The sequence below is a fragment of the Amblyomma maculatum genome, chromosome 2 (genome assembly GCF_055883805.1).
Source record: "Amblyomma maculatum isolate TAMU_Amacu chromosome 2, ASM5588380v1, whole genome shotgun sequence".
NCBI lineage: Eukaryota > Metazoa > Arthropoda > Arachnida > Ixodida > Ixodidae > Amblyomma > Amblyomma maculatum.
In genome coordinates, this window is record NC_139345.1 from 145652322 (window position 1) to 145664202 (window position 11881).

General features: G+C 48.4%; 1 protein-coding gene across 1 annotated transcript in view; it reads right to left on the bottom strand.

Moving 5' to 3' along the window:
- Window positions 1-11637, bottom strand: part of LOC146200123 (glutathione synthetase-like) — a 132763-nt gene extending 121126 nt beyond the window's left edge. Inside the window, exon 1 of the mRNA XM_084592875.1 lies at window positions 11544-11637. Coding sequence (XP_084449001.1) covers window positions 11544-11637 — 94 coding nt within the window. The remainder of the gene's footprint in view (window positions 1-11543) is intronic.
- Between the last annotated feature and the right edge of the window lie 244 nt (window positions 11638-11881).

The window sequence follows — 11881 nt, forward strand, 5'->3', positions numbered from 1 at the left end:
CACCGGACGCGATATTCGGAAGTCGTGGGTTCGGTCCCCACTATCGGCACGTTGTTTCTCCTTCTACTTCGTGTTTATCTTCCCCTAGACAGATTACAGTACTAATTTATGTGATTATTGAATAAAAAATAAAAAAAAGACAAAGTAGTATCCCCAATGCTTTCCTTGGCTTCGCCGACTGTTGGCTTCTTTCATGTATTATAACGAGTACCCTCATTACTCCTATATATATATATATATATATATATATATATATATATATATATATATATATATATATATATATATATATATACAAGTGAAAAATTGCTTCATACTGTTTCCAAGTTTATTTGTAGTCGACGTTTCGGCAGGAGCCCTGCCTTTCTCCTGCCGAAACGTCGACTACAAATAAACTTGGAAACAGTATGAAGCAATTTTTCACTTGTATGTAACCTTTAGCAACCAAGTACGTCTATTTACTTATACTATATATATATAAATATATATATATATATATATATATATTGATACATGGCAAGGTTAGTCCAAGAAGATACAGCACACAAAACACAGAAGCACCGCAGCGTCGACCTTCTAGCACCAAACGTTGCTACCACTTTGTCTTCTTCTGTATCACTGTTACTGATCGTTGTCGTCTTCAACGTCCAGCGATGCAAGGCATATATGTCAATATATATATATATATATATATATATATATATATATATATATATATATATATATATATATATATATATATATATATATATATATATATATATATTGTAAATGAAGGCTAGGTCGAGACGGCGAGATCGTGACGGCAAGGACAGCGAAGCATTGTTTAGCGTTTTAATCCGATCACGAACCCAGGCGCGCGCCGGAGCCGGCGCCGCGGGACGATGATGATGGTATATACAAATGAAAAAAGAAGATCATGGCATGTACAAATGAAAGAAGGTCCGCAGAAGGCTCACACTATCTGCCCGGGGGGTCGGAAGCGGCCAGCCTGGCCGCTCCTAATTAACCGATGTACTGCGGCGCACAAACGGTTTCAAGCGAGAAACATGAACAATTTCAGTTCCACGGTGGCGTCGATCGGCTGGGGGATGAACAGGCGTGACTTTGTAGTTAACTGGAGAAGTTTAGCTGATGATCTCGTAGGGAGCAAGGTAGCTGTGGTGGAATTTGTCACTAAGGCCAGGGGTGCGCAGTGGTGTATAAATCAGTACTTCGGCACCGGGACGATAAGAGACCACGCGATGCGTAGAATCGTAGCGATTCTTGCGGTCTTCCTGGCACGCTGCTGTGTATAGGTGGGCAAGATGACGGCATCTGGCCACACGAGATAAGAACTGGGTAGGTACTGATGTGGAGTAGTCGGGCGTAGAGAAGAAGGAAGCGTCGAGAATTGTAGTGGGAGGACGGCCATAAACGATAAAAAATGGAGAATAACCGGTAGTCTGCTGTAAGTGACGACTGGTAGAATAGTGTCCCAATTTCGATGATCCGGTGTGATGTACATGGAGATCATATCCGATAAGGTGCGGTGAAATCGCTCAGTCAGCCCGTTAGTCTGGGAATGGTAGCTTGAGGTTGTCTTATGAAGGGTGCATGACGCGTGAAGAACTTCGGCAACGACTGCCGATAAGAAGGCCGTACCGCGGTCACTTAGGAGCACCCGAGGAGCGCCATGACGCAATACAATTGATCACATAAAGAAATTTGCTACTTCTTGAGCGGACCCGGTCGGTGCAGGTGTTATCTCAGCGTAGCGTGTGAGGTGGTCGACAGCTGTTATAACCCAATGGTTACCCCTATCGGATAGAGGTAGGGGACCATATAAGTCGATGCCGACTACGTCAAATGGTGTGGCGGGACAGGGAACAGGTTGCAGAAGGCCAGCGGGCGAAGACGTCGGCCGTTTGCGACTTTGGCACAGAAGGGCGACGTATTTGACAACGCAGGAAGATAGGCCAGGCCAAAAGAATCGTTTTTTCACGCGGTCGTAGGTTTTGTCAACACCAAGGTGACCTGCAGTAGCATCATCGTGGAGAGCCGCCAGTATACGTGGGCGAAGTACACGCGGCACGACTGGGATCCAGCGAGTTCCGTCAGGGCAATATACGAAGCGGAATAGGATGCCATCTTCGAGCTTAAAATTGCGAAGTTGTCGGCGAAGCCGAGCTTTGGGTGGGTCCAAAGAGCCAATAAGGCGGTCGATGATGGGTCGGCAAAAGGCATCGGCTAATTGCTGTGAGCGGAGAGCGTGTTTGTTCTCAGAGTTGTCAAATGAAACTGTTGTGATATAGCTGGGGGAAAGAGATGGTCGGCTGTGGTCATAGGTGGAAATGCATTGGGAAGAAAAACAGCAAGCCGATTCGGAAAGTTTACAGCGAGAAAGAGCGTCGGCGTCTTGGTGTTGGCGACCCGATTTATAAGTGACGTCGAAATTGTATTCTTGCAGGCGTAGAATCCAACGGACAAGTCGGTCTGTCAAATGTTTGAGCGAAGACAACCAGCAAAGAGCATGGTGATCGGTCACAACTGTGAAATGCCGACGATATAGGTAAGGGCGAAATTTTTGGACAGCCCAGACGACGGCAAGGCACTCTTGCTCGGTAATGGTGTAGTTTTTCTCAGCTGGAGTCATAGTCCGACTGGCGAAGGCAATCACTTTCTCACGCGAAGTTGCATCGCGCTGCAGGAGTACAGCTCCAAGACCGAGACCACTGGCATCAGTGTGCAGGATGGTTGGAGCGCTATCACTGAAGTGGCCAAGAACAGGGTCTGATGTGAGGGCGTGCTTCAGATTAATAAAAGCGGCTTCGCACTGTTCAGTCCACACGAAAGGGCTGCGTGTTTTAAGTAGTTCATGAAGTGGAGCAGCAATACTTGCAAAATGCCTCATAAAACGCCGGAAATAAGACGCCAGGGACGATGATGATGGTACAAATGAAAGAAGAAGATCATGGCATGTACAAATGAAAGAAGGTCCACAGAAGTCTCACAGTATATATATGTATATATGTATATATTGTGAGCCTTCTGTGGACTTTCTTTCATTTGTACATGCCATGATCTTCTTTCATTTGTGCCATCATCGTCGTCCCGCGGCGCCGGCTCCGGCGCGCTCCTGGGTTCGTGATCGAATTAAAAACGCTAGACAAGGCTTCGCTGTCCTTGCCGTCACGACCTCGCCGTCTCGACCTAGCTTTCTTTTACAAGTGGTGGAGGTGAAATTTGATCCCCTTGCTGCCTTGGGCCCTGCCTCTCGCTGGAGCTACGTTCCGGTCGCCGTTTCGCAACTGCCACCATTGCTATGTCTACCGACAGTACCCACGAACAGGCCGGACCCTCTACCTCGGCTGCACCACCCCCTCCGACTGTGCCCACACGACAGCGTGACCCGCCGCTGTTCGCTGGTCGTCGCGATGAAGACGTCGATGACTGGCTTGACACCTATGAACGCTGCAGCGCCTACAACCGGTGGGACGATGCTGTGAAATTTCTCAACATCTCTTTCTACCTTATTGAGGTCGCCAGGACTTGGTTCATCAACCGCGAGCCCCACACAACTAACTGTACCACCTTCAAACAGCAGTTCCGACAGTACTTCGCCGACCCGGCAGTTCGAACTGAGATCGCGAAGACCAAGCTCGCTTCACGCCTTCAAGGTCCTGATGAGTCATATGCATCTTACATAGAGGTCATACTTGCACTCTGCCGGCGTATTAGTACCACCATGGCGGAACCTGAACGAGTACACCGCGTCTTGAAAGGAGTCAATTCTACGGCGTGTAACGTCCTAGTTGCTCAGAATTCTTCAACTATTTATTCCATTATTACGACGTGCCAACGCATCGACCAGCTGCAGTCCTCCCGAATGCAGCCCGGCAACGCTACTGGCCCGACCTATGCTGATCTCGACCTGCGGGCACTTATTCGAGGCATCATCCGCGAGGAGCTCCAGGCCCTCAAGCCTGTCTGTCGACACGGGTGCGATCACTTTTCCGCAACATCTAATGACGTCGGTCTCCGCAGCATCATCAAAGAAGAGCTGGCAACAATCACCGAACCTATGACATCTGGCCTTCCGGCACCCCGCTCAGTACCGACTTACGCCCACGTCGCAGCATACCCCCTCCTTTAGGTCCCCCGACTCGACGGCACCAACCTACAATCACGTCAATGCAATAGCGACGGCTCAACCTGCACCACCCTATTACGCACCTTGGCGCCCCTCCCGACCAAATTGCTGTTACTGTGGCATTAGAGAACAAGTATCCCGCGTCTGTCGTCGCCGCCTCCAGAACGAGCGCCGTGGTTACACCTTCGAAACTGACACGCATTCAACCTCATATTATCAACGCCTGTCTATTCCAAGCTCACCTGGACGATCCTCCCCACCTCCAGCATCTTCCTCTGAGCCTCGTGGGAACCATGTATCCCGACGCCACTCCACATCCCCATACTGCCGCTCAGTTTCCCCTCTCCGCCCCGCAACCGTTCTCCCTGTCCGCCATCCGGAAAACTAAGTGTTGCAGTTTCCGGAGGTCAAACTGCACTCTGCGAACTTACTAAAAGTCCTCCTGGTCGCCCGTATAATGTGATTGCTGTTCTCGCTGAAGGTTTACCGGTCGAAGCTTTGATTGATACAGGGCTGCAATTTCTGTCATTCACGCTGATTTGTGCTACAATTTGCGAAAAGTGACGACGCCGTATGATGAGCCTGAACTCCATGGAGCCAATGACGTCCCTTTGCGCCCTTTAGCAAAGTGCACCGTACGAATTGTTATTGACGGCGTCCGCCATCATGTGCAGTTTGCTCTACTCTCACCATGTGCGCATCTGATGATTTTAGGCTGGGATTTTTTGTCAACAGCTTCGGCGTTAATTTCTTGTGGCGACCGTGTTATCCATATGACAGATAGCGATTTTTCATCTGAAGTTTCTGAACGACATCATCCCCTCGTTGCCGCCGCTGATACTGTTTTGCCTCCTCAGTGCGAAAAAACTGCTTACCATTGTTTCTGACCACATCACTGACGGTTACGTACTCATCGCACCCTCTTATCATCATCTTGCACGCGGTATCGCCTTCCCGTCTAGTCTTGTGAGGTTCTGCAATGGCTCAGCGGCAGTAGCGGTCACTAACACTTCACGTGAATCCCTCGTGCTCCCAAAAGGAACTTCTCTCCCCTTCATGATGGATGTTCAACCTTTGTCCTTGATGGTGCTCACCGCCCCTCTGCCTCAGCGCCGTGTTTCGCCAGACGTCTCTCTTTCTGTTCTCACAAAGACTATTAATCCTAACCTCACGCCGAACCAACGCCAAGAACTGCTGACATTGCTTCGACACCAACAAGCCATTTTGATGCCACTTCTCTACCACTGGGACGGACTAGTGTTGCGCACCATCGCATCATTACTGAAGGTAACTCTATCGTTCGCCGACGGCGTTATCGGGTTTCCCTCTCTGAACGAAAAGTTATTGAAGAAAATGTAAATGACATGCTCCATCGCAATATTATTCGTCCCTCGACAAGCCCATGGTCCTCCCCAGTAGTGTTAGTTAAAAAAAAGGACGGCTCGGTACGCTTTTGTGTTGATTACCGGGCACTCACCAAAATTACCCGCAAATATGTATACTCAATGCCAAGAATTGATGACGCTATTGACTCTCTCCAAGACGCCGAATATTTCTCGACTTTGGACCTCCGCTCAGGTTATTGGCAAGTACCTATGCACGAGGACGATAAAGAAAAAACCGCTTTCTCAAGTCCCGATGGCCTTTACGAATTTAATGTTATGCCTTTCGGACTTTGTAACGCACCAGCGACATTTGAAAGAATGATCGATATTGTGCTTTGTGGCCTAAAATGGAGAACCTGTTTATGTTACTTGGATGGCATTGTCATCTTTTCGTCAACTTTTAGCGATCATCTCACGCGCCTGAATGAGGTCCTCACGTGTCTCGCTTCAGCGGGCCTTCAGCTCAACACCAAGAAATGCCACTTCGCACAGAAGGAAATTAAAATATTGGGACACCTAGTCAGCCATGACGGCATTCGTCCAGACCCTGAAAAAATCATCGCGGTCATGAACTTTGCTTGTCCACAACGGATTAGAGAATTGCGCACTTTTCCCGGCCTGGCGTCTTATTTCCGGCGTTTTATGAGGCATTTTGCAAGTATTGCTGCTCCACTTCATGAACTACTTAAAACACGCAGCCCTTTCGTGTGGGCTGAACAGTGCGAAGCCGCTTTTAATAATCTGAAGCACGCCCTCAGATCAGACCCTGTTCTTGGCCACTTCAGTGATAGCGCTCCAACCATCCTGCACACTGATGCCAGTGGTCTCGGTCTTGGAGCTGTACTCCTGCAGCGCGATGCAACTTCGCGTGAGAAAGTGATTGCCTTTGCCAGTCGGACTATGACTCCAGCTGAGAAAAACTACAGCATTACCGAAAAGGAGTGTCTTGCCGTCGTCTGAGTTGTCCAAAAATTTCGCCCTTACCTATACGGTCGGCACTTCACAGTTGTGACCGACCACCATGCTCTTTGTTGGTTGTCTTCACTCAAAAATTTGACACGCCGACTTGGCCTCAGGATTCTACGCCTGCAAGAATATCATTTCAACGTCACTTACAAATCGGGTCGCCAACACCAAGACGCCGACGCTCTCTCTCGCTGTCCACTTTCGGAATCGGCTTGCTGTTTTTTTTCCCAATGCATTTCCACCTTTGACCACAGCCGACCATCTCTTTCCCAGATGTATATCACAACAGTTTCATTTGATGACTGAAAACAAACACGCTCTCCGCTCACAGCAATTAGCCGACGCCTACTGCCGACCCATCATCGACCGCCTTATTGGCGCTTCGGACCCACCCAATGTTCGGCTTCCCCAACAACTTCGCAATTTTAAGCTCGAAGATGGCACCCTACTCCGCTTCGTGTATTGCCCTAATGGAATTCGCTGGATGCCAGTCGTGCCGCGTGTGCTTCGCCCACGTATACTGGCGGCTCTCCACGATGACGCTACTGCAGGTCACCTTGGTGTTGACAAAACCTACGACCGCGTGAAAAAACGATTCTTTTGGCCTGGCCTATCTTCCTGCGTTGCCAAAAACGTCGCATCCTGCCCTCTGTGCCAACTTCGCAAACGGCCGACGTCTTCGCACGCTGGCCTTCTACAACCTGTTCCCTGTCCCGCCACGCCATTCGACGTAGTCGGCATCGACTTATATGGTCCCCTACCTCTCTCCGTCGACCACCTTACACGCTACGCTGAAACAGCACCTGTACCGACCGGGTCCGCTCAAGAAGAGCAAATTTCTTTTTGCGATCAATTGTATTGCGTCATGGCGCTCCTCGGGTGCTCCTTAGTGACCGCGGGACAGCCTTCTTATCGGCAGTCGTTGCCGAAGTTCTTCACGCGTCATCCACCCTTCATAAGACAACCTCAAGCTACCATCCCCAGACTAACGGACTGACTGAGCGATTTCACAGCACCTTATCGGATATGATCTCCATGTACATCACACCGGATCATCGAAATTGGAACACTATTCTACCATTCGTCTCTTCAGCCTATAACACAGCAGTACAGCGGACTACCGGTTATTCTCCATTTTTCCCCGTTTATGGCCGTCCTCCCACTACAATTCTCGACGCTTCCTTCTTCTCTACGCCCGACTACTCCACATCAGTACCTACCTAGTTCTTATCTCGTGTGGCCAGATGCCGTCATCTTGCCCGCCTCAACACAGCAGCGTGCCAGGAAGACCGCAAGAGTCGCTACGATTCTACGCATCGCGTGTTCTCTTATCGTCCCGGCGCCGAAGTACTGCTTTATACACCACTGCGCACCCCTGGCCTTAGTGACAAATTCCACCACCGCTACCTTGGTCCCTACGAGATCATCAGCCAAACTTCTCCAGTTAACTACAAAGTCACGCCTGTTGATCCCCCAGCCGATCGACGCCACTGTGGAACTGAAATTGTTCATGTTTCTGGCTTGAAACCGTTTGTGCGCCGCGATACATCGGTTAATTAGGAGCGGCCAGGCTGGCCGCTTCCGACCCCCCGGGCAGATTGTGTGAGCCAGCTGTGGACCTTCTTTCGTTTGTACATGCCATGATCTGCGTCTATCATTTGTACATACCATCATCATCGTCCCGCGGCGCCGGCTCCGGCCCGCGCCTGGGTTCGTGATCGGACTAAAAACGCTAGACAAGGCTTCGCTGTCCTTGCCGTCACGACCTCGCCGTCTCAACCTAGATTTCTTTTACAATATATATATATATATATATATATATATATATATAAACAAAGCAAATTCAGAGAAAAGTTGACCACCTAACGCACGAAGCTGCAAACACTAATGCACCCCCCACCAGGCTCCCTTTTGATGCCAGCTCCGCTGTTCCCATCTTAGCATCTTCTATCAGGAAAGGTACAAGTGCGCTCATTGCCTCGTGTACTTCCCTCTTCCCTCATAACTTAAGGAGACTGGAGGAGGATTCCCGGAGAAAGATAAGAGCTGGGGCGGCCCTTACCCCGTCGGTAACATGCCGATGGGAATCTAAAGAAGACATCGGACCCACCACATGCCTGAAGTGTTCCACACCAGCAGCAGAAGTGGATGTTCGCCACCTGCTGTAGACTTGTGCAGGAATAAGGGCATCAAGGACACAGATTGTTCAGGAAGTGGGAACAACTGCAACAAGGGAAGAGGACTTCTCCAAATGGCTCATCGACAACGATTAGAGCAAGAGCTTTCTCCGGTTCCGTATGGAAAATATTTACATGAGTTTTTGTAATACGCCTCTAGGCAAGCTTGCGCAATAAAGGAAGAAAAATGCATCTAATCTCATATAACAGTAATCAAAACTGCTTACTTAGGACGAAAACCTTATTAGCGTATTTATGTTGCCGCCAGTAATGTCCGAAAAGTCTGTCGTCGGAAGTAAGTCCTTTCGTGACGTCATTATTGTGATGTCTTCATGCATGGTTAAGCTGAAAGTGTGGCCACAAACTCTGACCAGATAGAGCTTTCGAATTGTGAACTAAAGTAAAAAATTGGAGACCTTATTCTTGCTACGCCTAGATTATTGCACTGCCGGAATACTTGCGTTTTAGCAATATATCTTACACCGTGGTGTTGACACCATGTTTTGTTGCCATAAAATACAAATTTTGTGGAAATGTGGTCCTAATGACGCACTTGACGAAACGTGTGGCAGAATGAGACGATGATAGAGAACACAGAAGAAGAAATGCAACTTTCAACTTCAAGAGGCTGCCGAAGCATCGATGTTTTACAAAGAGAGACGTCCCCCATCCCACTTATTCTTCCTGGGAGGCTGCTTTACGGACTTTTCAGCCCACAGGCCAGAAATGGCTGGTAGATCGGGCTCTATGTTAAGCACAAGCCCGTGGACTCTTGGACTAGTATGGGATCACCCTGGAAAACGTTTTTTGTATTTTGTTTGCAATGAATTTAATTCTATCCATCCACGCCCCCTTAACATGAAAAACACAATTCACAGCAACACGTGGATGCTAAATGCGTGAAGAACAATGTCTGGCGCATGAGCACTAGATCCACTATCAAGCAAAGAACAGATCACAGCACCTGGGAAATCCTTCACTGCAGAAAGCAATGCCCGAAACAACATAAAACGATTGGATTACAAAATGCAAGCCAGAAAAGCGAGGAAGGCTTTAAGAAATATGGGCAAACAGAAGAATAGAAAGAACAGGACGCTTCATTTTAAACCTAACAAGAGCGTGCCCCTGAGATTAAAAAAGTGACAACTTAAAAAAACAAAAACAAAAAAATCATGACGATGAAAACCGGCATGTAAAGGAAGAAAGCACCCAAAGGAGGTTGACATATGAGAATGTCAAGTGAACGCTGGTTGGGTTGTACGAAGGGTACTCGATGTGCTCTGTGCTGCAGCAATGCTTTTTCCATTTCTCAACTGCATTTTCTACAGTGTTCTCGAAATTTTGTGTGCACAGACGCGTTCGCGGCGCGGACATTTTCGCGGACCACAGTCATTGATGCATCGTTACCTGCCTGCCTTCTACAGAGCTGTCACCGGGGGATTGAGCAGGCAACATAGAATCTCCGAGTACGCCCTCAACGCTGACGTAGGGTCTAGCCCACAGACTTTGCCTGCCGAACTTCGCCATAAGACTTTTGAATTTTGCATTGTTCATTGTTTCTCTGTTTTGTTTGTTCTACCTTTTTTTACAATGGCTTTTCGGTTTACTTCATTTAATGTCCAAGTTTTTTCACATCCCGACATGCAACGGGAGGTAGATCACCTCGCACGTTCGCATCGAGTAGATGCTTTGTTTCTACAGGAGTGTGCCTTCCGCACACCTGCCGATGTACTTTCGTTTTGTTCACGGTTTAATATAGATGCTGTCATTGCCTGAATACTACATAGTTGTAGCAAAGTGCATAGCGACGGCGTGGGGACAGAAAGAGAAGTAAGAAGTGCGGGGAGAAGAGAAACTAAAATAGCTTAGGAGCGGTTTCTATGCTACTGCATGGTTTTGGTTCTTTGTGGCCATGCCCAGGAAGCAAGCTTCTGGAGCGGTCCTCCAGGCATCCACACTAGATCCACAGCCCCGTCTTCGCAGCATCCGCGGCAAAACCGCGTCCAGTGGCGCCGGTGACATACAGGCGAGTGCCTCCGAGCACGGGTAAAATGATCCTGGGTCTTTAATTCTGTCACAGTTGGCGAGCTTGCCGGGATAGGGCAAACATCGTTTTCCGCTCTGCAAGATCGGATCAAGTTCGTACCGCCTTTGTGCAAACGTTGCTCAGTACTCCGTTGCGACCTTCGTTTTTCCGATTCCCAGCCGAGTGAGCTCAGCGCTACTCTGCGGCGGGTTCATGAGCATGGTTTTCAGTAAGGACGCCATAGGGCGTTGAGGGACATGACAAGAGCTCCAGTAAGTTGGAAAGATATAAAAATGACTAAAAGCTTCAACATATGCTACTCCCGAATTCAGGCGCCAGTAGTGCAATGACATCACTGAAACAGGGTCATGATCATAAGTCATGGGTTGTGTGGTAAACACATGACGTCGCTAACAGAGAGAAAAAATGGTTTGATGACGTAGCATCGCCAGCCAATCAGAAGGCTGCATTAAGGTTCCCTAAACGCCTCAATACACCGACGTCTGACTTCAACAAATTAGACATCGTCAAGGGGCAATATCGGAGGTCGAAGAGGGGCAGTCGGAGTTTAACAGCTAGAAGCAAATAGCCGTCGATTAGGAGTCAACAGCATCGCGACATCGCTAATACTTTTGTATTATGTTATTGCAGTTTCTGCAGTAACCGCTAAGGTTTTTTTATGCCGCTATGGAGTTAAAGAGTTTTGTAGTTCACGGGGAAGGTTTCTCATCGATCCGAATCAGCTGCTGGTATAAATGTCTGAACAGACAGACGCACCTACCTAAGTACTGTCGTTGCTACTCGCCACCCTTATCCACGAGTGTACAGAAGCGAAATTTCGATTCAGCAGCGCTTACCGTGAGATATTGCGTACTCTTTTGAGTCTTTTACCACTTGAGTCTGAACGTTTTCCTCCTGAAGCGCTGCATGGCAAGCCTCCAAAGGATCCATGCTGTCTTAGGGTACGCGATCCACGCGTAAATTATGCTACAGGCACTATATATAGTCGCGAAATGTAGCGTGACATTCCACCTGCACCTGCTTTTATCTGTCACCACCACTTTTGATTAAAGCCATAATGCCCTCCATATATTGTTGTCAAAGGGATTAAATGCGTAGGTAGAGCTATATGTCCCGCAAATGTCACCGCTGACACAACAGTAGCCTCGCGCCGTCTATTTTAGAGTGCTGAATC